Source organism: Acartia tonsa, chromosome 2 (genome assembly GCF_053477335.1).
Source record: "Acartia tonsa isolate MP-2025a chromosome 2, ASM5347733v1, whole genome shotgun sequence".
In the NCBI taxonomy this organism is placed as follows: Eukaryota; Metazoa; Arthropoda; class Copepoda; order Calanoida; family Acartiidae; genus Acartia; species Acartia tonsa.
The window spans coordinates 29,685,858-29,713,721 of record NC_137261.1 but is presented as its reverse complement, the minus strand read 5'-3'; the positions used below and the strand labels follow the sequence as shown (position 1 = coordinate 29,713,721).

General features: G+C 33.1%; 4 protein-coding genes across 25 annotated transcripts in view; all 4 read right to left on the bottom strand.

Annotated features, from left to right (window-relative positions):
- Positions 1 to 6,569, bottom strand: part of LOC145309432 (uncharacterized) — a 28,701-nt gene extending 22,132 nt beyond the window's left edge. The window contains exons 1-6 of the mRNA XM_080150337.1: positions 6,418 to 6,569; positions 6,067 to 6,172; positions 2,388 to 2,483; positions 1,280 to 1,396; positions 826 to 978; positions 182 to 376 (exon numbers count right to left, since the gene is read on the bottom strand). Coding sequence (XP_080006463.1) covers positions 182 to 376; positions 826 to 978; positions 1,280 to 1,396; positions 2,388 to 2,483; positions 6,067 to 6,172; positions 6,418 to 6,497 — 747 coding nt within the window. The 5' untranslated portion in view covers positions 6,498 to 6,569. The remainder of the gene's footprint in view (positions 1 to 181; positions 377 to 825; positions 979 to 1,279; positions 1,397 to 2,387; positions 2,484 to 6,066; positions 6,173 to 6,417) is intronic.
- LOC145309552 (rRNA methyltransferase 3, mitochondrial) lies at positions 6,516 to 14,283 on the bottom strand. Its single transcript, XM_080150343.1, has 14 exons — positions 14,183 to 14,283; positions 13,732 to 13,766; positions 12,862 to 13,091; positions 12,293 to 12,406; positions 11,945 to 12,027; positions 11,172 to 11,266; positions 10,350 to 10,450; positions 9,924 to 10,002; positions 9,189 to 9,304; positions 8,298 to 8,360; positions 7,774 to 7,876; positions 7,560 to 7,705; positions 6,993 to 7,042; positions 6,516 to 6,673 (listed from the first exon to the last, which is right to left on the bottom strand). The coding sequence occupies exons 1-14, from the start codon at positions 14,254 to 14,256 to the stop codon at positions 6,580 to 6,582; spliced, it is 1,383 nt and encodes a 460-aa protein (XP_080006469.1). The 5' UTR covers positions 14,257 to 14,283; the 3' UTR covers positions 6,516 to 6,579.
- On the bottom strand, positions 14,266 to 23,440 carry LOC145309584 (microtubule-associated protein RP/EB family member 1-like). 11 transcript variants are annotated; one of them, XR_013876529.1, is made up of 12 exons: positions 23,302 to 23,440; positions 22,229 to 22,316; positions 21,611 to 21,656; positions 20,894 to 20,973; positions 20,328 to 20,477; positions 18,680 to 18,740; positions 17,411 to 17,544; positions 17,070 to 17,127; positions 16,369 to 16,445; positions 15,401 to 15,716; positions 14,889 to 14,946; positions 14,266 to 14,635 (listed from the first exon to the last, which is right to left on the bottom strand). XR_013876529.1 is itself a non-coding variant. In XM_080150346.1 (10 exons), exons 1-10 carry the CDS (start codon positions 23,391 to 23,393, stop codon positions 15,615 to 15,617), a joined length of 888 nt encoding a protein of 295 aa, XP_080006472.1. In that variant the 5' UTR covers positions 23,394 to 23,440; the 3' UTR covers positions 14,266 to 15,614. The 11 variants fall into 11 exon arrangements, 4 of the variants coding, with proteins under 4 accessions (XP_080006472.1, XP_080006473.1, XP_080006474.1 ...); XR_013876527.1 differs by having other exon boundaries at positions 14,889 to 15,716; XR_013876528.1 differs by having other exon boundaries at positions 14,266 to 14,946.
- The window catches only part of LOC145309448 (cell division cycle protein 23 homolog), a 32,111-nt gene continuing 27,639 nt past the window's right edge, over positions 23,393 to 27,864 (bottom strand). The window contains exons 18-20 of one of the 12 annotated variants that reach the window (XR_013876520.1): positions 24,226 to 24,520; positions 23,909 to 24,024; positions 23,393 to 23,602 (exon numbers count right to left, since the gene is read on the bottom strand). Coding sequence is in view for 4 of the 12 variants with exons in the window: in XM_080150339.1 (XP_080006465.1) it covers positions 24,329 to 24,520 (192 nt within the window). In the remaining 8 variants the exon portion in view is untranslated. Of the gene's footprint in view, positions 23,603 to 23,886; positions 24,521 to 27,864 lie in introns of those variants that run through there. The other 11 variants (XR_013876521.1, XR_013876525.1, XR_013876524.1 and 8 more) reach the window with 11 other exon arrangements.

Genomic DNA, 27,864 nt, shown 5'->3' with positions numbered 1-27,864 from the left:
GCCTATCTATATAGCAGCTGAGCAAATCCACCATAGCGTTACGGACTGACTGGCAGACAAACTGACAGCCAAAGTGAATTAGGTATAGAGTAGCTTCGTTGATAAAAATTAACTTTTGAAAACATACTAGGATTAGGTACTAATTTTTAGAAGAGCTCAATGGAAAAAAAAATTTTCTAACCTTTTTTGAGGTGGACGGAATAGGGCTGATATTAGCTGGTTCTCTTGGCGCATCTTTAGTCGGTGTTGAGGTAATATTTTCTCTATCAGTGGCTTCATCTTGTCCTCTATTATCATCAGAGCCCACTTGAGCAACAAGCTCATCCACGTTGAGTAAGTCTTCGTCTCCAGTAGGAAATGTCTGTTCTTCCACATACTGTAAAATAATATGTATGTTTAAATCATCGTATTGCTTTCAAATCATAAAGGGAAACATATCCATAAACCTCGAAACTTATCACTATTTAAAGAGAAAGTAAGTCAGTTTTAACATTTTCATTTCGTAACCTCAATTTGAGTTTAAAAATTAATAATGATTCCTTGAACGATCGTTATCTTAATAGTTATTTATCACATCGTATTATAACAACTTTCCGCGGATATTAAAATGAAAAATTGTGAGATTGAAACAAGTTTTGTTAGCTCCGAGGGGCAGTAGGCATGGGCTAACAAAACAGGCATTAATTGATAATTTTATATTTGATTTAATATTAGTGGAAAATTTTCTGTAATGCGATGCAAAACATGATTTTTCAGCATTACTGAGAACCAGTTTAATACAGCGGATATTAATCGGTTTAGAAGCCAAACTTGAAAATACATTACCTGACTAGAAGCTGGATGGCCATCCTGATCAGCTGTGACAGCCTTACTTGTGCTGTTAAGTGGTGGTGGGGTTGTTTCTGTAATTTGGGCACTACTACTAGCTGTTGTACTTGGCACAGTAACATCACGAACTTGTGGTCTTATGAATATAACCTAGAAAAGAGTAATAATAGCTTAATTCATTTCATAAACATAATCCCATTTTTGCATGTTTTATATAGAAAAATTTCTTTTGCCAAAGATTTAAATTATTATGATAACATATGATATATCAAAAAAATATCTAGGATAGGAAGGAAATCAAGACTATTTTTAACCTAACCTAATTAAAGATTAAATCTGATTGTGAATCTAAATTTAAATTAAGTTAGTATATGTTTGCCCATTATTTGAAATGTATAAAATATTTGTGATTTGGTAATTTAGAAGCGAAACTTAACTATACTTCACTCACCTCAGGTACTCCTTGTTTAGCTGTTGGCTTAACATGAATAGAAACTCTAGTTATATCTCCCCTCTCCTCATATACAACTATTGGGTTCTTTACAAATATGTAGTCGCCAGGTCCAACCTTTAATAAAAGTCAAGGTTTGCAATTTAATAGAGGGGTGTCCCCCCCCCCCCCCCCCACTCTATATTTTTAGTAGCGAAGCTACTCTATAATTCGAAATGTCCGTCCGTCTGTGACAAATAGGGGGAAACGTGATTTTCTCGGCTCCTATGAAAGATAGACAGCCGACATTTTTAGTGAAGATTCTTATAACATATGCCCATCTAATCTATACATTGTCTTGTCCATACGTCTGTTATTTGGGGTGCTAGATCGATTCCTACATTTTCATGTTTTTCTGATTTTCTCTACTCCTTTTTAAGTTAATGGACTGAAATTTACAGGGATTGCTTAAATTTACATTTTACATATTTTCCTTAAGTTTTATTACGATTTTTGTATTAATAGGGGTGCTAGATCGATTCCTAGATTTTTAGGTTTTCTATTGTTTTCTCAATTCCTATTCAGGATTTGCGGCTGAAATTATCAGGGATTGAATATGCTCATATTCTACATATTTCCATCAAGTTTCATTAAGATTTGTTTATAAATTGTGGTGCTAGATCGATTCCTAGATTTTTAATTTTTCGTGATTTAAAGGTTGCGTGATTTTGAAGTTTTCGTCATTTTCCTATTTCATCAAATATATAGGATGACACTGGTATATTGTAAATATATTCATAATATACATTCATAGTTTCTGAGCTTCGCTACTTATGGATGCTGTCATCCTTGTTTACCATATAAATTGGATGGAAAATGAAGAGGTATGGGGGTTAAAATAGCCAATTTAAAAAAAAATGGGTCTTGAGGATGAATTTAAGACGCAGTATTTTGCGGCTGAAGATTGTTTAAAAATTGAATGCTTCACCCAGTATTACATGGGCAATTAAAAAGTTTCAATATCGTTTTATTTTTGAGTCAAACAGCAAACTTCTCCAAATAAAGATAAGTATAAATATGACAAGGAAAATATTCAACCGTGTTTGGTTATAAGTAACTTAATTTTAACCTTATAATGTTTAAGAGCTTTGGAATAAGCCCCAAAGATTAGGACACTTTGTTTTGCAGGATCTAATAGTTTGGGCTGTCTTGGATCAGCAACTATCTGAAATAATATTAGATATTTTATTACTTGGATGATACGATACACCAGATTTTCATGTTCTTAAATAGTGAAACACGCAGAGGGGTAAAATAATGATACCGCCATCCACCCCATCACCTTATCCCCTTCACCTAATACTGGATGAACGAACTGACGAATAAGAGTTCCATGTTAGCAAGCTAAATTGACGACAATTTTCCCCCTGTTAAAAACCAAACCCAAGTCCTTTCTAGGGCTAACCTAACTTTAAGCTTAAAATAATAAACATTGAGTTTAAACCTATCCTTAACTATGTTATGGCAAGTTTTAGAAATGGGTGCAATCCAGTTTAAGACAAAGCAGGGCTCGGCAGCCGCCAGTGAGCCTTAGGGAAATCAACCTTTTATAATTTCAAAAGTCAGCTAGAAGTCCCAAATATGGCAATCCCTCTTTACAAAATAAGATTCAAAGCATTCAAACACGTTAAAATTTGAGACTTAATTAAGGCTGACGAGCCCTGTGATAAAGTCTACAAAATGAAATAAGGGGGGGGGAAGTTTTGACACATTTGCGTAAACAGGAAGCATAGGCTTTATCTTTGGACTTAGAGGATAGGTTATTAGAGATAAAATCATCCTTATATAATGAATTTTCCCAAGTTTTAAGATTTTTTGGATAGGTCTCCAGGTTCCGGAGCTCCAGGCCTCCAGGTGGTTTCTGGACAGGTAAAAAAAATAAAAATTTCTTATTTGAAGAGTTAGAGGTGAGTTTATAAAACAAAATAAGCTTCTTTTAATATATTATTTACATATTTAAAGAAAAAATTACAAACGGCCTCCAGGTTCAGGTGCTGCAGGCCTCCAGGTGGCCTCTGGACAGGTAAAAAATTAAAATTTCTTATTTGAAGAGTTAGAGGTGAGTTTATAAAACAAAATAAGCTTCTTTTAATATATTACTTACATATTTAAAGAAAAAATTACAAACAGCCTCCAGGTTCAGGTGCTGCAGGCCTCCAGGTGGACTCTGGACAGGTAAAAAATTAAAATTTCTTATTTGAAGAGTTAGAGGTGAGTTTATAAAACAAAATAAGCTTCTTTTAATATATTATTTACATATTTAAAGAAAAAATTACAATCGGCCTCCAGGTTCAGGTGCTGCAGGCCTCCAGGTGACCTCTGGACAGGTAAAAATTAAAATTTCTTATTTGAAGAGTTAGAGGTGAGTTTATTAAACAAAATAAGCTTCTTTTAATATATTATTTACATATTTAAAGAAAAAATTACAAACGGCCTCCAGGTTCAGGTGCTGCAGGCCTCCAGGTGGCCTCTGGACAGGTAGAAAATTAAAATTTCTTATTTGAAGAGTTAGAGGTGAGTTTATAAAACAAAATAAGCTTCTTTTAATATATTATTTACATATTTAAAGAAAAAATTACAATCAGCCTCCAGGTTCAGGTGCTGCAGGCCTCCAGGTGGCCTCTGGACAGGTAAAAATTAAAATTTCTTATTTGAAGAGTTAGAGGTGAGTTTATAAAACAAAATAAGCTTCTTTTAATATATTATTTACATATTTAAAGAAAAAATTACAATCGGCCTCCAGGTTCAGGTGCTGCAGGCCTCCAGGTGGCCTCTGGACAGGTAAAAATTAAAATTTCTTATTTGAAGAGCTAGAGGTAAGTTTATAAAACAACATAAGCGTATTTTTAGATGTTATTTACACATTTGAAGAAAAAAATACAATCGGTCTCCAGGTTCAGGTGCAGCAGGCCTCCAGGTGGCCTCGCGACAGGTAAAAAATAAAATTTCTTATTTAAAGAGCTAGAGGTAAGTTTTAAACAATATATGCGTACTTTTAGATGTTATTTGCATATTAAAAGAAAAAATTACCTTCAGCCTCCAGGTTCAGTTGCTGCAGGCCTCCAGGTGGCCTCTGGACAGGTAGAAAATTAAAATTTCTTATTTGAAGAGCTAGAGGTAAATTTATAAAACAATATAAGCTTCTTTTAATATATTTTTTACATATTTAAAGAAAAAATTACAATCGGCCTCCAGGTTCAGGTGCTGCAGACCTCCAGGTGGCCTCTGGACAGGTAAAAAATCAAAATTTCTTATTTAAAGAGCTAGAGGTAAGTTTATAAAACAATATAAGCGTATTTTAAAATGTTATTTACACATTTGAAGAAGTAATTACAATCGGCCTTCAGGTTCAGGTGCTGCAGGCCTCCATGTGGCCTCTGGACAGGTAAAAATTCTAAATTTCTTGTTTGAAGATCTAGAGTTACATCTAAAAATATTCTTATGTTGTTTTATAAACTTACCTCTAGCTCTTCAAATAAGAAATTTTAATTTTTTACCTGTCCAGAGTCCATCTGGAGGCCTGCAGCACCTGAACTTGGAGGCCGATTGTAATTTTCTCTTTAAATATGTAAATAATATATTAAAAGAAGCTTATTTTGTTTTATAAACTCACCTCTAACTCTTCAAATAAGAAATTTTAATTTTTTACCTTTCCAGAGGCCACCTGGAGGCCTGCAGCACCTGAACCTGAAGGCCGATTGTAATTACTTCTTCAAATGTGTAAATAACATTTAAAAATACGCTTATATTGTTTTATAAACTTACCTCTAGCTCTTTAAATAAGAAATTTTGATTTTTTACCTGTCCAGAGGCCACCTGGAGGTCTGCAGCACCTGAACCTGGAGGCCGATTGTAATTTTTTCTTTAAATATGTAAAAAATATATTAAAAGAAGCTTATATTGTTTTATAAATTTACCTCTAGCTCTTCAAATAAGAAATTTTAATTTTCTACCTGTCCAGAGGCCACCTGGAGGCCTGCAGCACCTGAACCTGGAGGCTGATGGTAATTTTTTCTTTTAATATGCAAATAACATTTAAAAATACTCATATATTGTTTAAAACTTACCTCTAGCTTTTCAAATAAGAAATTTAAATTTTTTACCTGTCGAGAGGCCACCTGGAGGCCTGCAGCACCTGAACCTGGAGACCGATTGTATTTTTTTCTTCAAATGTGTAAATAACATCTAAAAATACGCTTATGTTGTTTTATAAACTTACCTCTAGCTCTTCAAATAAGAAATTTTAATTTTTTACCTGTCCAGAGTCCACCTGGAGGCCTGCAGCACCTGAACTTGGAGGCCAATTGTAATATTTTCTTTAAATATGTAAATAATATATTAAAAGAAGCTTATTTTGTTTTATAAACTCACCTCTAACTCTTCAAATAAGAAATTTTAATTTTTTACCTGTCCAGAGGCCACCTGGAGGCCTGCAGCACCTGAACCTGGAGGCCGATTGTAATTTTTTCTTTTAATATGTAAATAATATATTAAAAGAAGCTTATTTTGTTTTATAAACTCACCTCTAACTCTTCAAATAAGAAATTTTTATTTTTTTTACCTGTCCAGAAACCACCTGGAGGCCTGGAGCTCCGGAACCTGGAGGCCTATCCAAAAAATCTTAAAACTTGGGAAAATTCATTATATAAGGATGATTTTATCTCTAATAACCTATCCTCTAAGTCCAAAGATAAAGCCTATGCTTCCTGTTTACGCAAATGTGTCAAAACTTCCCCCCCCTTTGTTACCTTGGCATCACAGATATAAAATTCTTTCCTAGCATCTTGAATACAGTCAATACTGCTAACACAAACAAGAACTGAACCATGCTGCTGGCAATGGATGTCTTCTAACCTAATAATGAAAGCAAATTTTAGTACCTAGTGAAAATTGAAATATTACTTGGATGTTGCACCAGATTTACATAAATATATTCTGATTAAGTAATACTCGAAGATGGCTAAAATAACGATTCCCCCATTCCAACCATTCTTCTGGATTAACGAACTGACCAATAATTGATCTCCATGTTAGCAACATTAATTGACGAAACTTTTTCCCCTGTCATAATATCCACGTATTTTAATATCCATCATTACCTTGATGAAACAGGTGTAGGTAACCATGTTACAATTTTTTCAAATATTGTCTCTATATGCCTTATCTTATTTGCCATCATAGGCAAACTACATTTTCATCTGAAAAATTATTTAAATAATCCAATATTTAAGAAAATTTATTTAAAAATACATTGAAAATGGTTAAATTAATTGTTGTTGGATAGTGTATAGTGCAATACTTGTGGCAGATACAACATTCAGAGAGTTCAAACCATTTCGCAGAGGTATGTGCAATCTAAAACAAAAAACTATTTATTTAGTATAAAATAGAGAGCAAAATAAAGAACATTAATAACTTATTTTTACTTTATTTTGAAGGAAAAATGTTTTAGCTTTATTTCACCCCCAGAAAGGTGTGGACAAACGGAAAAAGTGAGTTATGGAGCAGATGTAAACAAAGAGAATTAAAAAGAGAATATGTAAACTCAAAGTAAATCACGATACCAATAAGGTTTATATCTTTTGATGAATAACCAACAGCCAGACATTGTAAATTATAGAATAGCTTCGCTACTAAAAATCTGAAGAGCTGATTTATTATGATATAAATATACCTGGAACCGTTTAATTGGTGAGAAAATTTGTAAGCTGCATTACTTACACCCTAAACAATTTTTTTTATATTTACACACTTTACAGAAATTTATTTTTATTTGTTTAACTTTTAGGTTTTAGTTTTCTTGTTGGCCTGTTAAGATCTCACATCTCTCACCTGGAGAACCCAAGGGCATCATCCGCTTGTAATGAAATGCAATAACACCCACCTTGGATATTAAGTTTAGTAAAATCCAACAGACATTCAACCCTTTGATTGCACGACCTTTGTCTGAGAAGTCCTAACTGTGCATGGTAATGAGTTCTGCCTGATCATAGGCCAAGGCAGCAGTAGGAACCATTTTTAACGTCTTTTGTTATGACGAGGTGTCGGGCCATGATTCGAACCTATCAACTCGCCGACAGCGAGCGGATGCGCTACGTGTTGAGCCACGGTCGCGGGTTTTTTTATTGATAAGAAAAAAAATATAAGTCAAAAATTTAATGAGTTTCAGGGTATTTTTGATAAAAATAAAAAAAAGGTTTAGAACAAAGGTGGAAATAGTAAAATTTTAATACTTGAATACCTCAGTTTCTCCTCCGACCACTACAACAACATCCTTGATTCCAACATTCAAATCAAACTTGTTGTATGGGGTTGAGCAGATGGGGATCTGCCTATACTTGCTTTCCAACAACTCTTTCTGTTCTTCTTTCGTTAAATCGTCGTCGCCTGTAGATTTTTTTGGTTATTAACATTTCTTTTTTGTGTGTGTTTATTGGAAGAGGAAATTAAATTACCTAATTCATCTAAATCCATATTTTCCAACTCGTGAACTCTTTGTAATCTTTCCTTTTCACTTATGTTTGCTTCATTCTCTCCCAGTATATCACAAATAATAACCTAAATAAATATATAAAACATAAAATTTCAAGTTTATTAAAAGCATCTAAAGATTGTACATGTACATATCTATCTATACAGTATACATGAAACAATTTGTAATGCAAAAAAGACTTCGTATTTAAATATTTGTTAGTTGGTAATTAAATAGGTATAATACATATACCCATTTTTTTATTCGAAAAATTTAAAGTAAACTATGTCTTTAACTACCTATCAATAAAACTTAAGTTTATTAAATACCACTTTAAGTACAATAAACATGACCATTTGGTTTTTGGTTAAAACTGGTTTTCAGAGATAAATGAAAATTATAAGATTAAAACTGGTAATAATTCTTATTTAAATGACAAATTGTCTGTAATACGATGCTATGAGTTTAATCCATCGGATTCGAAGCCATACTGAAAAATAAACTAACCTGTGGATAAGGATCAATGTGGCTCTTAATTTGTTCCCAATCAACTTTTTCAAAAATTGGAACCTAAACAATTTTTAAAAATCATAACATATTAGTTCTAATTTTAAACTTGTAACTTAAACGATTAGAAACAATAACAATAATGTCAGTTCATATAATCATTAATCATATTTTATATTTTTCCTATAAGTCATTTTCTCTATGCCTTTGCCTAACCTCTGGAATCTGCAAGGAGCCCTAACCCTGCGGGACTACTGTAGTGTATACTCATTACCCAATATAACCCAGATAGTCTACAATTTAAAGTAAAATAATAGTATAGAGGGGACACGAATTATATGAAACTCTGTCCCGATTATGTCTTGGGTCTTTAAGATCAGCTAATAGCGTAGGAAATATAAACACACCAGAGTCCCTACAAACGAACAAAAGTAGTTGGCTAGCAGATGAACAGGGTCTCCGCAACATTAGTCATTTAGTTTTCTTATACATCTATACAGGGTGTCGGAGCCGTATAATTTTGATGCGGCTCCGGCTCCTACCTTAAAATTAATATATCATTTTTTTTTCATTATTGAATTTGATAAAATAAAATAAATAATATAAAATATTTTGCTTTTATTTGATTAAACCTATATAAAAGTAAAATGATGTGTGTCTATTTGTTAAGTAACAATAGTTTTTCAGTTTATTATATGGAAATAGACCGTTGCCAAATTATAATATTACTTTAAAAAATCATTTTTAGCTAGTCCGGAGCCGGAGCCGTTTTTAACGAAAAATACGGCTCCGGATCCGGCTCCGGCAAAAATGTTGCTGCTCCCGGCTCCGGAACCCTGCATCTATAATTATACATTTATTAGTGTACCAAGTTGTAAAAGTAATCCTAACCTTAAAATGAACTCCCGCAGCCGACCTCATAACTTTCCTGTTCCACATACTGACACAGCCAGGAGTCAATAGAATTTTGTTGACACCCGCACCTGCAGCAACCCTCATTAGGGAACCTAAAACCAATTTGAACCATGGAAAGAAAACAAAGTAGCGGATTTCGTCGTATTTTCACAGAAGCTTTTCTCTATTTCTACCACCTGCGACGAGGGGTTCTAACCCTTCAGGGCCTAATTCCTCACCATGCATGGCAATCATTAACATTTACCTAACCTAAAATAACCTATCAAAAGCTACTATGAAAATACGACGAAACCCGCTAGTGCTACTTCGTTTACTTTCCATGATCCAACAATTTATTTAGCTAGAAAGGCGAATATCTAAAGCAAATGGTTTCAAGATGTTTGGCATTTTCACCATATTGATGGAAGAATTTGAATATAACAAACCTAAATTGACTCGAGGTCTAATTAACTTGCTTACTTGCTGGAGGGAAGGTTTCGGGTTCGAGTCTGGTACACACCGCGTTATACTCAAGACGTTAATAATTGTACCTATGTCTGGCACGTTACACTAATAGTGAAAGAAGGGGGAAATACATTGGCCAATAAACTGGCGCAACTCATTACCATGCACAATTAGGACTTTCAGACAAAAGTGGTGCAATCAAAAAGGGTTGGTTGTCTGTTAATAACTTAAATCGAAGGAGAATCTCGCCCTAACAAGGTAACAAACCTAAATTATCTGGTGTTCGAACGTTGTCACAAATAAGTGTAATAGGCAGAGAATCTTTGGATACTTCGGAGTTTATAATCTAAATAAACAAAAACATTTTGATTAGAATCTTTACCCAGTGATCTAAATTGATGTACATTCCAATTATGATACACAAAATTAACCTTTCTGTATATAATATTACAATTAGTGGTTGAACCGTTTGGTTGGATACTCAACTTAATAAACCAACCAATAAAAGTTCAATAAAAGTCCCCAAAGCTGTTAAGTAAAATAATAAAATTTTGGGGACCAGGTCGCCTCCCTCCTTAATCTTTACAGGTTAACAGAATAAATAATATCAATGTTTTCTTTGAAAATTTAATTAAGATGGTTTTGATTATGTTCATTACGATAATTGGTTATGAAAACTTAAACAATATTAACCTGTTCTTTGCTAAAAGCAGCCATTACCCCCGTAGGAGTGGTGAGGTCTGACCACATTTTTATGTTTGTGTAGGGAACATGGTAAAATTCACAATTAGAATCTAAATAAATAAGAATTTTTATAGTGTGGTCTCGATTAGAACCGTTTCTGGCCATATTGAAAAATCATGTATCGCAGTGTATTAAAGACAATTTCGGCTGAAACCCGATTCTAATCCAGCGGATATTAATCGGTATCGAAGATATGCTGAAAAAAAAACTTTTCTTTTCCTAAAAGACATATAAAGTTTTAACTTTTCTTCATTTGTTAACAAACATATTGGAAGTGTCATAATCTAAAGAAGTGTAATTTCGTAAAGTTTAGAATATTTTACCCACAAAATTAAAATTTCAGCAACCTTGTATGATGTTCGAAAGGTTTTAAATACACATTTGCTCGTCTTATAAAAGTGGATGACAGCACCCTTAAACGCGTTGCTCTAAAATCAAAAGAAATAACAAACGAACAATAACTCTTGTAGAATCTCAGAACTTATAAATGTTTTAAATGGACTTTATGACTTTCTGGTAACGATTTTAGAGTTGCTACGGTTCCTACATTGTACCTAATGGTTATAGGAATCATCATCTAAAGTTTAAAATCGATAGGACAATTCTAATATGTATAAATTAACGATAAGAGCTAACCGTTACGGACGTACAGACCGACATACCATAATTATAGAAGAGTTAAAAATAGAACCCCGAACGAGAAAGGATTTTGATAAGTATATCATTTGCTCAATGTTTCAAATGATGTTACAAGAAGATTTAAAAACTTACCTATATTTTGGGTAGGTATTTCTTTTAATAGTTTAACTTGGCTAAATATTAATATTGAAGGTTGCAGACCAGAGTCCAGTGCGTCATTTATTAACCTAAACATAGCTATGATAGATTATGATAATATTTAAAAAGTCGATAGTGATTTCTAAGTGTCATTGATTGGTAAAAGTCAACAAAGGGAAGGCTTGTAACCATTTTTTAGGGAGGGTACGTTTAGCCTCTCAACAAAAATTGCCCGTGGAAAATTTATTTGTACTTTTTCTTCTTAAACCTAAACACAGGGGTGTATATTCTGCACAAGATCTATTTTTTTCCCCTGCTACAAAATTTTTTATTTTTTTTCCCCCCTAGATTTTTCTTTAAAAGTAGGGGGGGAAATAGAAAAATATTTAAAGAACTCTATATTTTATTTATTTTATTCCTCCTACCACACATTTTTTTAGTTTTTTTAACCAAGGAGAGGGGCGAAATGGAAAAAATGTTTTCAGTTTTCTTAATTTTTACATTTTTTTTCCCTCCAACCACTTATTTTTTATTTCCCCCCCCCCCCCCCTGAGCCGGGGATCCCATGCAGAATATACACCCCTGCCTAAACATAAATTAGGACTTGTTTTCATGATATAAAAAGACAACTTGATTATTGTTATCGGTTGGACATAAATAGTTCTAATAAGTTCAGAATTTACTTTTTCATATAAGTACCTATTTATTTAAAAGAAAACACTATATATGCCTTTTGAACCTTTTTAAACAATGCAAAAAAAACCTACCTTGTTCCTTCCAAGACAACATATTCTGAGTTTGGATGGTTGTGTGACAGATTTTTCCCAAGTTCTTTCAGATGCTTGCTATTCTAAATATAGAATTAACTTTCAATAGTCCATACGTACTTATAATTTAAAATCTATTTAATCGGGCTAAAGCTTACTGGGATTGTATAAGTAAGATTGAAAAAGGCGCGAATCATTACCATGCATTGCACATTGCACAGTTCGGACCTCAAAGCATATGCGATTTAAACATTGATATACCTAACTAAAACCTAATATATATCTAATTGAAAGAAAAACACATTCATTGGTGCTTTCCCTAAAAAAACTATATAATATTTGACCAACCTTGTCCCACCCGTAAACTTTGGTATAATGTGGAACATGAAAATCTCTTTTCTGATTAATTTCATAGATTTCTTCTTCTTCTGTGTCTCTAATCGCCTCTTCCATCTTCTTTAACTAAATAGGGTAGCGTGGGATATTAACAGTCATGTTCCTCAAACGTTTAGAACATCGTTAAAAAACGGTTTTTTAAAAGTTTAAAGGGCGCTGACCAGTTTTGCACCCACGACCCTTAATACCCCACACTACCCTAAGAATCTGAGGTTATAATAAATACACGAAAGGGATGGTTGCATGAAGTGCATTTAACGAGTTTGGGTACTTGTTGCAGCGAACCTTAATTTTTTTTTTGTAGCATATAATAATAATATCATATCTTTATATCTCTAAAATTCACCTTGTCTATCCATCTGACAGTCAGATAGTCTGTAACACATTTTATGAAATGAGATTTTCTCAGCTGCTATTAAAGTTAAACAGCTGAAAGTTTTAGTGAAGACTCCTTCAACATATGCGCATCTAGTTTGGGAATTAAAAAGAGAAAGCTTGTAAAAAACAATTTAGGTACTTACGTTTTTCATTTCTTTGTCAGATTTAGCTGATTTGTTTAATTTTGTACCAGGAGGAGGAGGTTTATAATCCTCTGAAATATCTTGCACAGGAGGTAGGGAGGATTTTATTTTAGATTTCTTTACTTTGTCTGTTATGATTCCATGTTGAATGTTTGTTTCATCAATAGTATTCTTGAGTTGACCTAGCCGCGAGGAATCGACTGTCTCGCCCTGCTCATTGTACACGTTCTAATTTAATATACAAGTAATCCATAATAATGTAAAAATAGAAAAAAAGATCCACAAAATCATAAAAAAGTTCCTGAGATATACCTATTAATTTCATAAAAAATATTAAGATTTTTTTTTCATTTTCTGATACTTTGACGAACTAATAAGTTCTACTAAAAAAGATGACAACATCCATAAAAGCGAAGCTCTGAAATCAAACATTAAAACAAACGAACATTTGAACACATTTGGAGTATCAAAACTTAATAAGCAGATTATCAATTTGAAAGTAAAAACAAATAGGTATTTAATATAAACTTATTGTAAAACTTTGTACATATATACAGCATTCTGTTTAAGGACAAATTTACATCCTAAGGACTGGATTATAGAAATGCTTTGTTAAAAATATTGTACCCTGTTGTCCTAGGAATCATTGTTCCAAATATCATATGAAAAGGATTATAATTTATTAAATCATACAATAATTGTTTTTTAAAAAATAAATAGATAAATGGATGTACGGATTTTCTGGTACCTAATGATTATAGAGTTGCTTTCTAAAATCATACCTAGTTATAAAGCTTTATCCATTTTAATTAAACATATATACTTCTTACAATCAAAATGTTTTATTTTTCATAGCAGATTTACTTTCCTTGTATACTAGATTACTTGCTCTTCTTCCCATGTTCCTAAAATATTATTATTCTAGAAACGTTGCATCATAAAGTAATACTCGCAGCTGGCTAAAGAAAAATCCCCCCATCCTCTCGTACTGGATCAACGTACTGACCAATAAATGAAATTCATATTAGCAAGCTAAATTGACAACAAACTTTCCCCTGGCAATCAATATATACAAGTATATAATCCGGAACCTCCCTCAAAAAAGGGTATTTGATATCCAAGCATTATAATAATCTTATAGGACCCTTTAAACCAGCTAGAAATATTTTTACTTTGGTTGTTAGCAGGGAAAAGGGAAGGTTATCCTGACAAACAATTTTAATTGAAAATTTACCCACAACCCACTTCCCTTATATCTTCCCTTCTTACCCACTTCTTCTAGAGCAATTTCAATTGGATTTAATTGGTTGTAAGATATTGCCTTGCTGTGTAAAAATTGTGATGTGCATATTTATCAAGTCCATATCTGACACCCCTGCTGGCCAACTTTAACATATTTAGTTATCTGAAAGGCAAGAAAAGGAAGAACAGAAATATTAATACACATTTTTAAATATATAAATGCTGGAAATATTATTATTAGTTTTATTATTATTACAAATATTACAAGAATAATAAAGTTTGACTTTAATTTTAAGATACAGCAGAGAAAGAGCGAAAATGCTCGTTTTTATCAAAATAAAGACATGACATTCATAAAATTGATAGGTGATACATATTAAAATTATTAGCAACATTAATTTTTTGAGAGCACAAACTATTAATATAAAAAATTAAAACTTATAAAAGTAGGAAAATTTTATAATTGAGAAAATAAAAAGTTAAAATTGAATAAAAATAAATATCTCAAAACCCAACAATTTCACCTCAAATCCTAAAAACGATGTGCTTTCATTTAAGTTAGTAACACAGAAAATTTCAAAAGTATCAACTTATGATATGAAGTTGGTAATATTATAGAGAAACAAAATGTTAGTATGCTATTATTTTTAACATAAACTTTCTTTTTAAGGTAAATTTCGACTTTAGACCTTTAGTCGGTTAATTTCAATCTTTTTTTTAGTTTAGTTTTTTAGAAAAAAAGTATTAAAAAGAATTAATATGAAAAGTTAAAATGAAAGCTAGACCATTTAATTTTAGCTATAAATAAATATTTAAGAAATATATCAAGGCACATTAAATATTCTATATCCATTTCTATTTCTATAAAACATAACAAAATTAAAAATTAATTATCACAACTTTATTTTCTCCCCACAAAGAAATTTTAAAAATGCGAATAAGATAAAAATGTAGTAAAAAATCACAATGAAATTGACACTGTTTTTAGTATTTTTAATTCACCGAGATTAATATTTGTCATAAAATTACTTTAATTTTGTTATTTAAAGTAGCAAAATATCGGCGGCGGTTAGACAAAATTGGAAGATTAAAAAGTAACAGCCAAATTACGGCGGCGGGTAACTGCGATTTCATAGTTTTACACATAATTATAAGCTTCACAAATACACATAAATAATCTCATTATTGACAACAATATTACTTCAAAAATATTTCTATGCTGGTCCTAGAGTTTATTTTTTAAAATTATTTTACTATCTAATAATAATAATATATCATGTCCATAATTGATTATTACACTAGAAACAAGATATAGAAACTTTTTCAATATAAATAAAAAAACATTGGCGTTTAATTTACATTACACAGATGGATTAGATCAAGAATCCAAGGAAATACTTTTAATTCCCTGAGTAATCATTGGGGTTAAATGGTATGTTGAAAAGCTAAGGAGCAGATAGGATGATAGCTGAGTGGCTTGTTGGGAAGTGGAGGGGGCCAGGTGGTGCTGGTTAATACTCCTCGTCAGGTAGTGGGGGTCCCTCCTCGCCCTCGGGAACTGCGAAACCTTCTTCTGTCTCGTACAGGATGTCCAGAACCTTAATAAGCGCGTGCTTATTGTTGTAAAAAATACAAATTAAAAACAGAAAATATATTAATACATACCTCATAAATGCTAAAATAAAGTTTATCATTTAAGGAAAAATATCAGGAGAAAAAAAAGGATATAAAGATGGCAAATGGCAGAAATATGGTGTAACATTTACAAAAAGCATTAAAAAAGCAAGTTAAACATAATTTTTTTTCTTTTGTAGAAAAGTTCTTTATGACATCGGAAAGGTCAAAGATAACAAAACAAGAATCACTTTTTTCCCCTGCTGCACATTTTTATATTTTTCCCCCTCATGGTTTTTTTCAAGCAAGGAAGGGGGAAAAATGGAGAAAAAAATTAGAACTCTTTATTTTATTTATATTATCCCCCCTCCCACACATTAATTTAGTTTTTTCACCAAAGAAGGGAGAAAAAGTGTTTTCATTTCTCTTAATTTTTTTTATTAGACAACATATTTTTTACCCCTTCCCCCCCCCCCTTTAGCAGGGTCAGTTTTGCAGAATATACAAAACTGTAACAAAACTGATACTTAATGATTTTTATTCTATTATTCCTTGAAAATTGTTTTTAGTCCGATGACCAACACGAGTTTCTGAGAACCGGTTTAAATCCAGCTGATTCGATTCCCAAGCCATACTAGAATAAATAATTACCTTTTTCATCATCTGTGACTCAATACCCTCAACATTTTCATTCTCCTGACAGAGTACCTCAACATCTCTCAACTTTCCTACAAAAAAAAGGATTTAGGCATATTATCTAACAATGTTTTACAACTTTACTTTGTAACCCAGGTGCAAATGCAAATTTTACCAAGCATAATAATAGTTATTTCTCTCATCGTTTTATAAACGGCTTTCCGCAGATATACATATAATGTTGTACAATTATTTTTTTAGCCCGTGCCTTCGGCACCTCGGGGCTAAAAAACTGGTTTTAATCTTATGATTGTACATTTTTATAATCGTAGAAAGCTCGATATAATACGATGCAAGACATAGTTTTTTCGTATGGATGAGAACCGGTTCCTATCCACCGATTTCGAATGAATACGAGACATAAACATATCTTATACTTCTCTGGACAAAGCCCGAATTCATAAAAAGGCATATTATCTGTTTTTAGAAAGACATGATTATGACATAAATGGATGAAAAATATACGTGGATATTATGACATGGAAATTTTCTGTTGTCAGTATAGATTGCTATTTCCCCTGTCAGTTACTAAACAGTTCGTTCCTACAGTAGGAGGGAAGGGGATCGGTTAAAGCGGGTGAGGTTCAAGGGGGGTGTAACATCCAAGTAATAATTTATCCATGGTCCAACAAAGTGACAAAAAAAATTAAGCTTACCAAAGTAGAAATCTCTCTCCTTCTCTAGGCCCTCGATCGTTAACTTCATGTCCATAATCTAAACAGACAAAAAAGAATTAGTTCTTATTAAAAAAAGTATTTTATGTAAATAACACTGAAAAGTTGTTATAATGCACCCCCAATTATGATAAGATAAAATTACCCCTTCAATGGATTAAAAAATTTGACACTGCTAGTGGTACCAACCAATCAATATTAGGTTAAAGTAACCAAAGTTTTTAAGCTCAACGGATACGAGAACACGTTCAAAACTTTGGGCACTAGTATGATTTAAAGTCCCCACGCTTCCTCGAACATTGTTTGAAGAAAAACCAACCCACCTGAGTATTGAGATCCTCAACCTGAGCCTGTAGGTCGGCGTTTATGGCTCCCCCGCCGTTTTGACTTCTCATTCCACCACCGCTGCCCATTGGCGGTCTGCTGGCGGCGGGTCGGGACATTCCGGTTGGGGCACCTGACAGAAATAAGGGTGATAAGACTTTCAAAACGAAACATTTCGACATTTTTTGCCAGAACATATTTTTAAAACATGACTAGAAACACAAAATTTAATAAAAGTCCCCAAAATTGTTAACCCTTACAGATCGGGGGGGGGGGGGGGGGGGCTCCAAGAGCCCCCCCCTCTAGTTTTTTCAATCTCATTTTTTTTGTAGGTAAGATGGAGAGCTGTGACTTCATGACTTTTCAAGTTTAGTAATTATACGTCGGCAAGAGTTGATTTTATAAGGATATCTGGTCTGTGTCGGTCGTGGTGTCCGGTCAAAGTCGGTTGGGTAGCAAAAAAAATTAGAAAAAATTCTAAATAAATCTTAATTTCTACATTATGACTTTTGTGTATAAGGTAAAAACCTAAAATGTTTTTGGTTAATACTTAGATATCAATGACCTTCTGAGAAAAGTGGTGTTATGACCGTTTGACCGCTCCCTGACCGATTTTTGTCCGGCTTTTACTACAGACATATATCATGAATATCGTGGCTTCTATTACAACTAGAGACCTATAATTTTTTTTGGTAAATCCTTGAGCAATAATAAACAGATAAAAATATTAATTGGCGCCGCCAACCGCCGTTTTACCGCCGTAACCGCCGAAAATGGCGGTTTCCGTTATTTGCCGTTTTTCGGCGATGATCAGAAAAAGTAATTTTTTTGTTATGAAAAATAAAAGTTCGTCCTAAAATTTGGTCATCCTAGCTGCAAAATTGGCCGCTCTACAGCTGTTTTAAAATTTAGCGGCTGGCCGCTAAAAAGTGGCTAAGGAGCGGTCTGACTGCTATGACTAGAAAAAGTAATTTTCTCTAAAAATACACATGAACCACCAGAAAAAAATTTTACGTCTTTATCTGTACCAGGAGCCGAGATAGAGGGGGGGGGCTCTTGGAGCCCCCCCCCCCCCCCCGATCTATTAAGGTGGGAATTGGGGCCCGAGCTGTAAGGGTTAAGACAACTAATAAGAAAATTGTATTATAAAACTTAGGGGGGCTGGTGTAATAAACAGCCTATTGTCCCTTCCCTTCACGGAATAAAACAATCTTTAATTACATCCTACGTAGAAAAAAATTAAATAAAAATGGCTGTACGATACTAACCTCCTGCAGGTCGTGCAGCAGGGGACCTCTTGGGCATACCACTTGATGTCTTGGCTCCGGACTAAAATAAATAAATATTATAAGGTTTACTTTTAATCAAATTCTTATTTAAAAAAACATTAACCCCAACTATGAGAACAGACAAAGACCTAAATTTCATCTATTAATACCTATTTTAATTCAGTATTTTATTTTAACATAATTTTCACCATTTTTACTCAATAGTATTATTAGGGTAAAGCGGGGCGAACTCGGTGTTTTTTTCGGTTTTTTGAACCTGCAAATCGTAAAAATTATTTTTTTTAAAATGGGACCAAGACCAGTAGAAAGATTTCGGAAAAGTCGATCAGGTCCTAAAAGGACGTAAACCTAGGACTTTGGGAAGTTTGTCAAAATTGATCTCTAAAACTGCACCGACTTCGCCCCGCCTTGAGGCAAAGTCGGTAGGGCATTTTTAAGCTTCGAAAAATCGATGACGTATTGATTTTATTACAGCATGCCCAAAAGGTAAAAGTTGCTAAATGTAATAAAGAGTATGCACAACAAATTTTATTAAGATAGGTCAATTTTTTCTACCAAAAAAAATAATTTTTCCGAAGTACGCGAAATTTGACTTTTTTTCGAAAATTTTTTTGATAAAAAACATAAAAATACTACTAGAAAAAAATAACTTTTTATGACTTTAAAGGCCTGATCCTTAAAATTCAGGCAATTTTGAATAGATTTGGCCCCAAAAAAATTAGTTCTATTAGCAAAATTTCCTTAAAAAATCAAGTTGAAAAAAGAGAAAAGTTTGGCAAAATCTGTGGTCGATTTTCCAGCTTCAAAAAACCTATGACATATTGATTTAATTACAGCATGCCCTAAAGGTTAAAGTTGCTAAATGTAATAAAGAGCATTCACAAAAAAATTATGAAGATCGGACAATTTTTTCTACAAAAAAAATAAATTTTTTCTAAGTACGAGAAATTTTACTTTTTTTCTCGAAAATTTCACTTTTTTATATAAAATTGAAAAAGTTAGTATAAAAAGTGAAAAAACCGAATTCGCCCCGCTTCACTTTTAGTCGATTTAAGAAAAAACTATACAAGCTTTTTTAAAGTTTTAAACGGAAATGGATAGCCTATTAGATTCTTAATAAGTCCCCTGAAGACGTCTAAGCTCTAGCTCTTACCAGTTTTTGTCCAACTTACCGTTTTTCCGACCGAAGCAAAAAAAGCGAAAAAAAAATTTTTTGTCGTCCGACTTTAAGACCCAATAAGTACCCTAAAAATTCATCTCACAAAAATTTCATATTATACTTTTTTGTAGGCAATTTAATAAGGAACAAATTTGATTTCATGTTTTTTTTCTGTCAGTCGATTAGAACATGGAGAAAAATGTCATTTAATGAAGGTGGTCAAAAAAATACCGACTTCACCTCAAGACCGAGATCGCCCCGCTTTACCCTAGTATTTAGTACATTTTAAGAATATTTAAGTCTAAGTATTTAATTTTTATGAAAACAAAAGCTTTTAACACATAAAAATATGTAATTATCATCGATATACTAAAAAAACCTCTTTCAGAATAATCACTGGGGTGCGTTATTTTCAATAAAAAAAAACGTGTTTGTTCCACCCCTGCCCAAGGAACTAAATAGACCTACCCTTGGAGCAGCAACACCTACCCTAGCCCCAGGTTTACTGGCAGCATCTCCTACAGCCTCGCCACCACGCATCTCCAGGGCGTCGTACTCTTGTCCTCCGTAGTTGGCGTCAAAGAATTTCTTGAACCATTGCAGAAACTCAAAATTATCCTAAAATGAACATTTAATCATTCTCCATCTGGTAGAGGAATCATTGAATTTAAAACTTTGTAAAGTGTTTTTTATTAAAAAGTTTTATTAACTAGGTGTTTTATAAGTAGTAATGACTAAGCAATATTAAAGAATGCATGTCTGAGATATGATGTTGAATTATTCATTACTAGCGGCTTCACCCCTTGTGGTCGATAAAATTCAAATCCCCAATGATAAATAAAATTACCCCTTTCGTAAATTATAATTACTGGCTGATACATTTGGACACTGAACTAAATGAATCAACCCATAAAAAAAGTCCACAAAGTTGTTAAGCCAACGAATAAGAAAACTTTATTATAAAACTTTAGGGACTAGCGTAATAGCTAGCTCTATGTCCACTCCCTCCCTTCAACAAATCAATGAATTAATACCTGGAATTTTCCTTTGATTAGTCTGTCAACTGGAACAATTTTGTCAACCTGCATTTTTTTGAAAGAGGCTTGTAATACCTGGATACCAGCAGTGTTCAAATCAGAATTCATGCTTTTAAGTGATATTCAACCGAGCATATGTTAACAAAGGTACTTTTACTCTATTTATTACTCGCGGCTACTAGTTTTATAATGAACTTTTCAGGGGTGTATAATCTGCACAAGATTTATTTTTTTCCCCTGCTACAAATTTTTTTATTTTTCTTCCCCCCCCCCCCCTAGTTTTTTCTCACCAAGTAGGGGGAAAATGGAAAAATATTTAAAGGAAATTTTATTTATTTAATTTATCCCTCCTACCACACATTTTTAAAGGTTTTTTTCACCAAGGAGGGGGATGGGGGGGGGGGGAATGAAAAAATGTTTTCAGTTTTCTTAATTTTTACCTACATTTTTTTTCCCTCCAACCACTTTTTTTATATTTTTTTCCCCCCCTCCTGAGCAGGGGATCCCATGTAGAATATACACCCCTGGAACTTTTTTAATTTTGTTATAAACCTACCCAGGACCAATGAGAAACTTAAATCCATTGTAGAGCGGTTCAGCGATTAAAATAGAAAGATATAAGTATGTGGTTGATCTTGAGTTTTGTGTAATTCCAAACAAGGATGATAATAAAGAAATGGTAAATATATAATAAAGGAAAGATTTGAATTTCCTTAAAGTTATTAATATATTCGTGTTCTAGCTTCGTGTTGAATTTAACCTAGAAAAAGAAAAACAATTTAATGGCTATGTTAAAATATTTACAATTTTTTAGATTTCCGTCTTATCAATTTGATTTTATAAATATGTTAATGGAAGTTATATTAACTTTCACAAAACACAAAATCTCAATTCTAAGTAATAAAATAAGCAACTAAATAACTATTGTTAATACCTATTTATTTCCATTCTACATTCTAACCAAATATTAATGTTAATAAAACAATGTCTCGTATTCATTCGAATCCGGTGGATAACAACCGGTTCTCATCCATACGAAAAAACTATGTCTAACATCGTATTATATCCAGCTTTCTACGAATATAAAAATGCACAATCATAAGATTAAAACTAGTGTTTTAGCCCGTGCCTTCGGCCCCTCTGGGCTAAAAAAAAACTGGTTTTAATATTAAAATTGTATATTCTATTTCCGCGGAAAGCTGTTTATAATACGATGCGAGAAATAACTATTTTTAACCCAGAAATATTAGAAATCATTGCCCAAACTAGAGCTAACTCCCCCCCCCCCCCTCCTAAATGGCGGCGGATGCATAAGTTGTCCGTTGTAAATACCTTCTTCAAATGAACAGATCCAGGGAAAAGCATATCCATGAATTGACAATAGGCTGCACCGGTACACATCTCTTCAATCTTACCAAATCTATAAAAAAAAATATGATAATGGATATAGAAAAAGTGGATATTGACTTGGGAAAAATTTTCGCCAATTTAGGTTGCTAATAGGAGCCTCAGCTATTCGTAAGTTTTATCATCCAGTAGGAGGGAAGGGGATGGAGGTATCTTAATTTTAGCCAGCTTGGGGTATGGTAGGACCTCCACGTGGTCCAAGCCGGGAACATCCATCCGGATAGCTAACCGACCAGGAGGCCAGAGGAGACAAAACTGTAATGTACAGGGCAACCTAAAACCTGCAGCCGTCTTTTTTGGCAACGGAGGGGGAGATCAGTAGCCAAGTTCTCTCTCTCTCCTTAAAAACATGTAGGCCAGACACTGTTAGTGCAAACGAACGAGCAGTAGGCAGTGTACTATCGGTACAGAACGCCCTAGAAGAAGAAGAAGAAGCTGCAATTATAACTATGAGTCTAGTGCAACATTCACGTAATATTATATCGATTGCAATTATTTACAAGATCTTTAATAGAATTGGTCAAATTATGTATTTTATGAAGAAAAAAAATATCCACAAAACATGAGTTATTAATGAATTATCATTTACAAGTGGTTGCGTTCCTCCCTAGCATCTAGAGGCTCCGTGTTCGAAGAGGAACGATGGACAGAAAACAAAAATCAAAAACCATTCCAGGAACTTTGTTGTAAGGCATGCATTAACTGAAGAAACTAATTTGGTTCGAGTTATTGAAATATTAAGATATATTTTTAAAAAAGTTACTACTAATATAAAAGAATTAACCTTTAAAAAGGGTCAAAACAGTTTATACTTTATTTATCGCATCGTATTATAGACAGCTTTCCGCGGATATCAAAATAAAAAATTGTAAGACGAAAACCAGTTTTGTGAGCCCCATCAGTTTATGATTTTTAATTTAATATTCCTGGAAAATTGTTTGTACTACAATACTATTCATGATTTTTCAGTATGGCTGAGAACCGGTTTTAATTTGTACCTGGTCTGAAGACAATCATTGACCCAATTGAGCATGTCATGCCTGGACAGATTATCCGTCGTCCCGCTGGTCGCGTATACGTTTACCGCCATTTTTATTTTCTACTTCTCTGAAATATTTATATTTTACTAACTTGGTAAGTATATAACAAATAAGATAAAGTTTGATAAATGCTTTGGGGGGCAATAAAAATTAATTCGATAGGAAACTACGGCACTTTTATACATTTATATTATGAAAACATACATATCACAGCATTATTTTCTTTTAAAATTGCCCTTTTGTAAACAAAACTTAGGATCTAGTGCAGTTCACGGTAAATGTTCCTCGTATCGATTATCTCTTAAAATCCATGATCTTTTAAGGCTTCTAGCTGCCAAACGGCTAAACGTACATGTTATGGCGATACACCGTTATAAGCGACATAGGGCCCATAAATAATCTGGAATAGTCTAGATCCAATGAAGCACTGGGAAACCTTGACTGGAGAAAAGTTTTGAGCAAGCATAATCTATACGTTCCGCCTTCAGCAGCCTTTCATTAAAAAGTTCATTGATTTTTTGTGATAATAGTAGCCAGAAACACTTTGCCGTAAACTGCAACTAACCCAAAATTTGTTTAATAAAATTCAGGTACAAATGAACAAGGGTTACTATATTATGAGTAGCACAGCAAAGACAATGTAACAAGTGTAGAGCAGAATAGCGTTTGAATCGCCTATAACTTATAACAAAATAAAATACTTTATTACAGACTAGTGGCTACGCCCCTAGCTTCTAGGAGCTATGTATTCAAAAGGAGTAAGAGAGGCTGAAAAATAGCCTAAAACAATACCAGGACTTGAGTAAAAAGTTCCTTAAATGCAAAACTCAATCAGTTCAGTAGTTATGGAGATCTTAAACTTCAGAATACAAAAAACATTACTAAGGATTAAATAATCTTTAAAAACTTGCTCTTCCTTCATCAACACGAGGTTTCATGAAATCTTGAGAAGCTTTATTTCAAACAAACTGTACCCTACTTAATCTTAAGTATTAAAACTCAAACTAACTGGATCCATGTCATTATCCTGATCAATGTCAGCTGATCCGCCCCTGCCCCCCGCCGTTGTAGGGGTGAATGAGGGCTGGTCCTCATCCAACACCATGATAGTGGGGGCACCTCCATCACCCGCAGTTCCGCGTAGGTTTGCGATTTCCTTGATCATACATTTTCCATCCTTGATAAGAATAGTTGATAAAAAAAATTATTATTAAGGGGGGGGGGGAAGTTTTGCCACTTTCGCGTAATCCGTGATTATTAGGCTAGGTATTGATGTGAGACTATAGGTTATTTGGGATAAAAGTTTACTTTTGGGTAGTACTTCACGTATATTTAATCATTTTTGGATAGGTCTCCAGGTTCAGGTGCTGCAGGCTGGAAGGTGGTTTCTGGACAGGTAAAAAAAATTTAAAATTTTTGTTTGAAGAGTTAGAGATCAAATTATTAAACAAAATATGCATCTTTATGGATATTATTGAAATATCAGAAGAAAAAATTAAAATCGGCCTCCAGGTTCAAGTGCTGCAGGCCTCCAGGTCCACTCTGGACAGGTAAAAAAACAAGTTTTTTATTTGAAGAGTTAGAGGTCAACTTATGAAACAGAATATGCATATTTTTTGATATTATTGACATATTTGAAGAAAAAATTAAAATCGGTCTCCAGGTTCAGGTGCTGCAGGCCTCCAGGTCCACTCTGGACAGGTAAAAAAAGAAGTTTTTTTATTTGAAGAGATAGAGGACAACTTATAAAACAGAATATGCATATTTTTTGATATTATTGACATATTTGAAGAAAAAATTAAAATCGGCCTCCAGGTTTAGGTGCTGCAGGCCTCCAGGTCCACTCTGGACAGGTAAAAAAACAAGTTTTTTAATTGAAGAGTTAGAGGTCAACTTATAAAACAGAATATGCATCTTTTTTGATGTTATTGACATATTTGAAGAAAAAATTAAAATCGACCTCCAGGTTCAGGTGCTGCAGGCCTCCAGGTCCACTCTGGACAGGTAAAAAATCAAATTTTTTATTTGAAGAGTTAGAGGTCAACTTATAAAACACAATATGCATATTTTTATTATATTATGGACATATTTGAAGAAAAAATTAAAATCGGCCTCCAGGTTCAGGTGCTGCAGGCCTCCAGGTCAACTCAGGACGGGTAAAAAAATAAAAAAAATTATTTGAAGAGTTAGAGGTCAACTTATATAACAGAATATGCATTTTTTTTGTTATTATTGACATATTTGAAGAAAAAATTAAAATTGGCCTCCAGGTTCACGTGCTGCAGGCCTCCAGGTGCACTCTGGGCAGGTAAAAAATCAATTTTTTTATTTGAAGAGTTAGAGGTCAGTTTTTAAAACAACATTAGCATCTTTTTAGATGTAACATGTATATTTGAAGAAAAAAAATAAAATTGGCGTCCAGGTTCAGGTGCTGCAGGCTTCCAGGTGAACTTTAGAGACTATTTTCAGGTATATTTCCTATTTATTTGATTTCCCCCCTACTTTTTTTTCTATTCTATATTTATTTAAACCTGGTAGTTATCATATTCATTGAAACTTTTTGATGGATCCCAGTGACCGCTGTTCGCCATTGGCCAGGTAAATATCCAGGTAATTTTTGAATTTAGAAGAAAGGTATGTATTTAATAAATGATTAAAATAAGATAATATAGTAAAATTAATCATTTAAGGCTTCAAAATGTGTGTCCAGACAGGCTCCAGGTCCTTAAATTTCACTATATGATTATATTTTAAGTTTTAAACTTATTCTATTTTGAAATCTTTCTTCTAAATTCCAAGATAACCATTTGAGATATTCACCTGGCCGGCAACAACCAGCGTTCACCAGGATCCAGGTAAAAGTGTCACTGTCCATATAAAAAAGTAAAAATGTATGATACCTACCTACCATGTTTTAAAACAGGAAAAAAAAAAAAAAATACCTGAAAATGAAAGCCTGCATGCAGCACCTAAACTTGAAGGCCGATTTTAATTTTATCTTCAAGTATATTTATCATATCCAAAACAATGCATATTTTGTTTTATAAGTTGACCTGTAACTTTCCAGATAAAAAGACTTAATTTATACCTGTCCAGAGTGGACCTGGAGGCCTGCAGGATCTGAACATGGAGTCCGATTTTAATTTTTTCTTCAAACATGTCAATAATATAAAAAAAGAAGCATATTCTGTTTCATAAGTTGACCTCTAACTCTTCAAATAAATTTTTTTTATTTTTTACCTTTCCAGAGTGGACCTAGAGGCCTACAGCACCTGAACCTTTAGGCCGATTTTAATTTTTTCTTCAAATATGTCAATAACATCAAAAAAAAATGCATATTCTGTTTTTTAAGTTGTCCTCTAACTCTTTAAATAAAAAAATTTATTTTTTACATGTCCAGAGCAGACCTAGAGGTCTGCAGCACCTGAACCTGGAGACCGATTTTAATTTTTTCTTCAAATATGTCAAAAACATCAAAAAAGATGCATATTCTGTTTTGTAAGTTGTCCTCTAACTCTTCAAATAAAAAATTTGATTTTTTACCTGTCCAGAGTGGACCTGGAGGCCTGCAGCACCTGAACCTGGGGGCTGATTTAAATTTTTTCTTCAAAAATGTCAATAATACAAAAAAATATGCATATTCTGTTTTATAAGTTGACCTCTAACTCTTCAAATAAAAAACTTGTTTTTTTACCTGTCCAGAGTGGACCTGGAGGCCTGCAGCACCTGAACCTGGAGGCCTATTTTAATTTTTTCATCAAATATGTCAATAATATCAAAAAATATGCATATTCTGTTTATAAGTTGACCTCTAACTCTTCAAATAAAAAACTTGTTTAATTTTTTCTTCAAATATGTCCATAATATAATAAAAATATGCATATTGTGTTTTATAAGTTGACCTCTAACTCTTCAAATAAAAAATTTGATTTTTTACCTGTCCAGAGTGGACCTGGAGGCCTGCAGCACCTGAACCTGGAGGTCGATTTTAATTTTTTCTTCAAATATGTCAATAACATCAAAAAAGATGCATATTCTGTTTTATAAGTTGACCTCTAACTCTTCAATTAAAAAACTTGTTTTTTTACCTGTCCAGAGTGGACCTGGAGGCCGATTTTAATTTTTTCTTCAAACATGTCAATAATATAAAAAAGATGCATATTCTGTTTTATAAGTTGACCTCTAACTCTTCAAATAAAAAATTTGATTTTTTACCTGTCCAGAGTTGACCTGGAGGCCTGCAGCACCTGAACCTGGAGGCCAATTTTAATTTTTTCTTCAAATATGTCAATAATATCAAAAAATATGCATATTCTGTTTTATAAGTTGACCTCTAAATATTCAAATAAAAAACTTGTTTTTTTACCTGTCCAGAGTGGACCTGGAGGCCTGCAGCACTTGAACCTGGAGGCCGATTTTAATTTTTTCTTCTGATATTTCAATAATATCCATAATGATGCATATTTTGTTTAATAATTTGATCTCTAACTCTTCAAACAAAAATTTTAAATTTTTTTTACC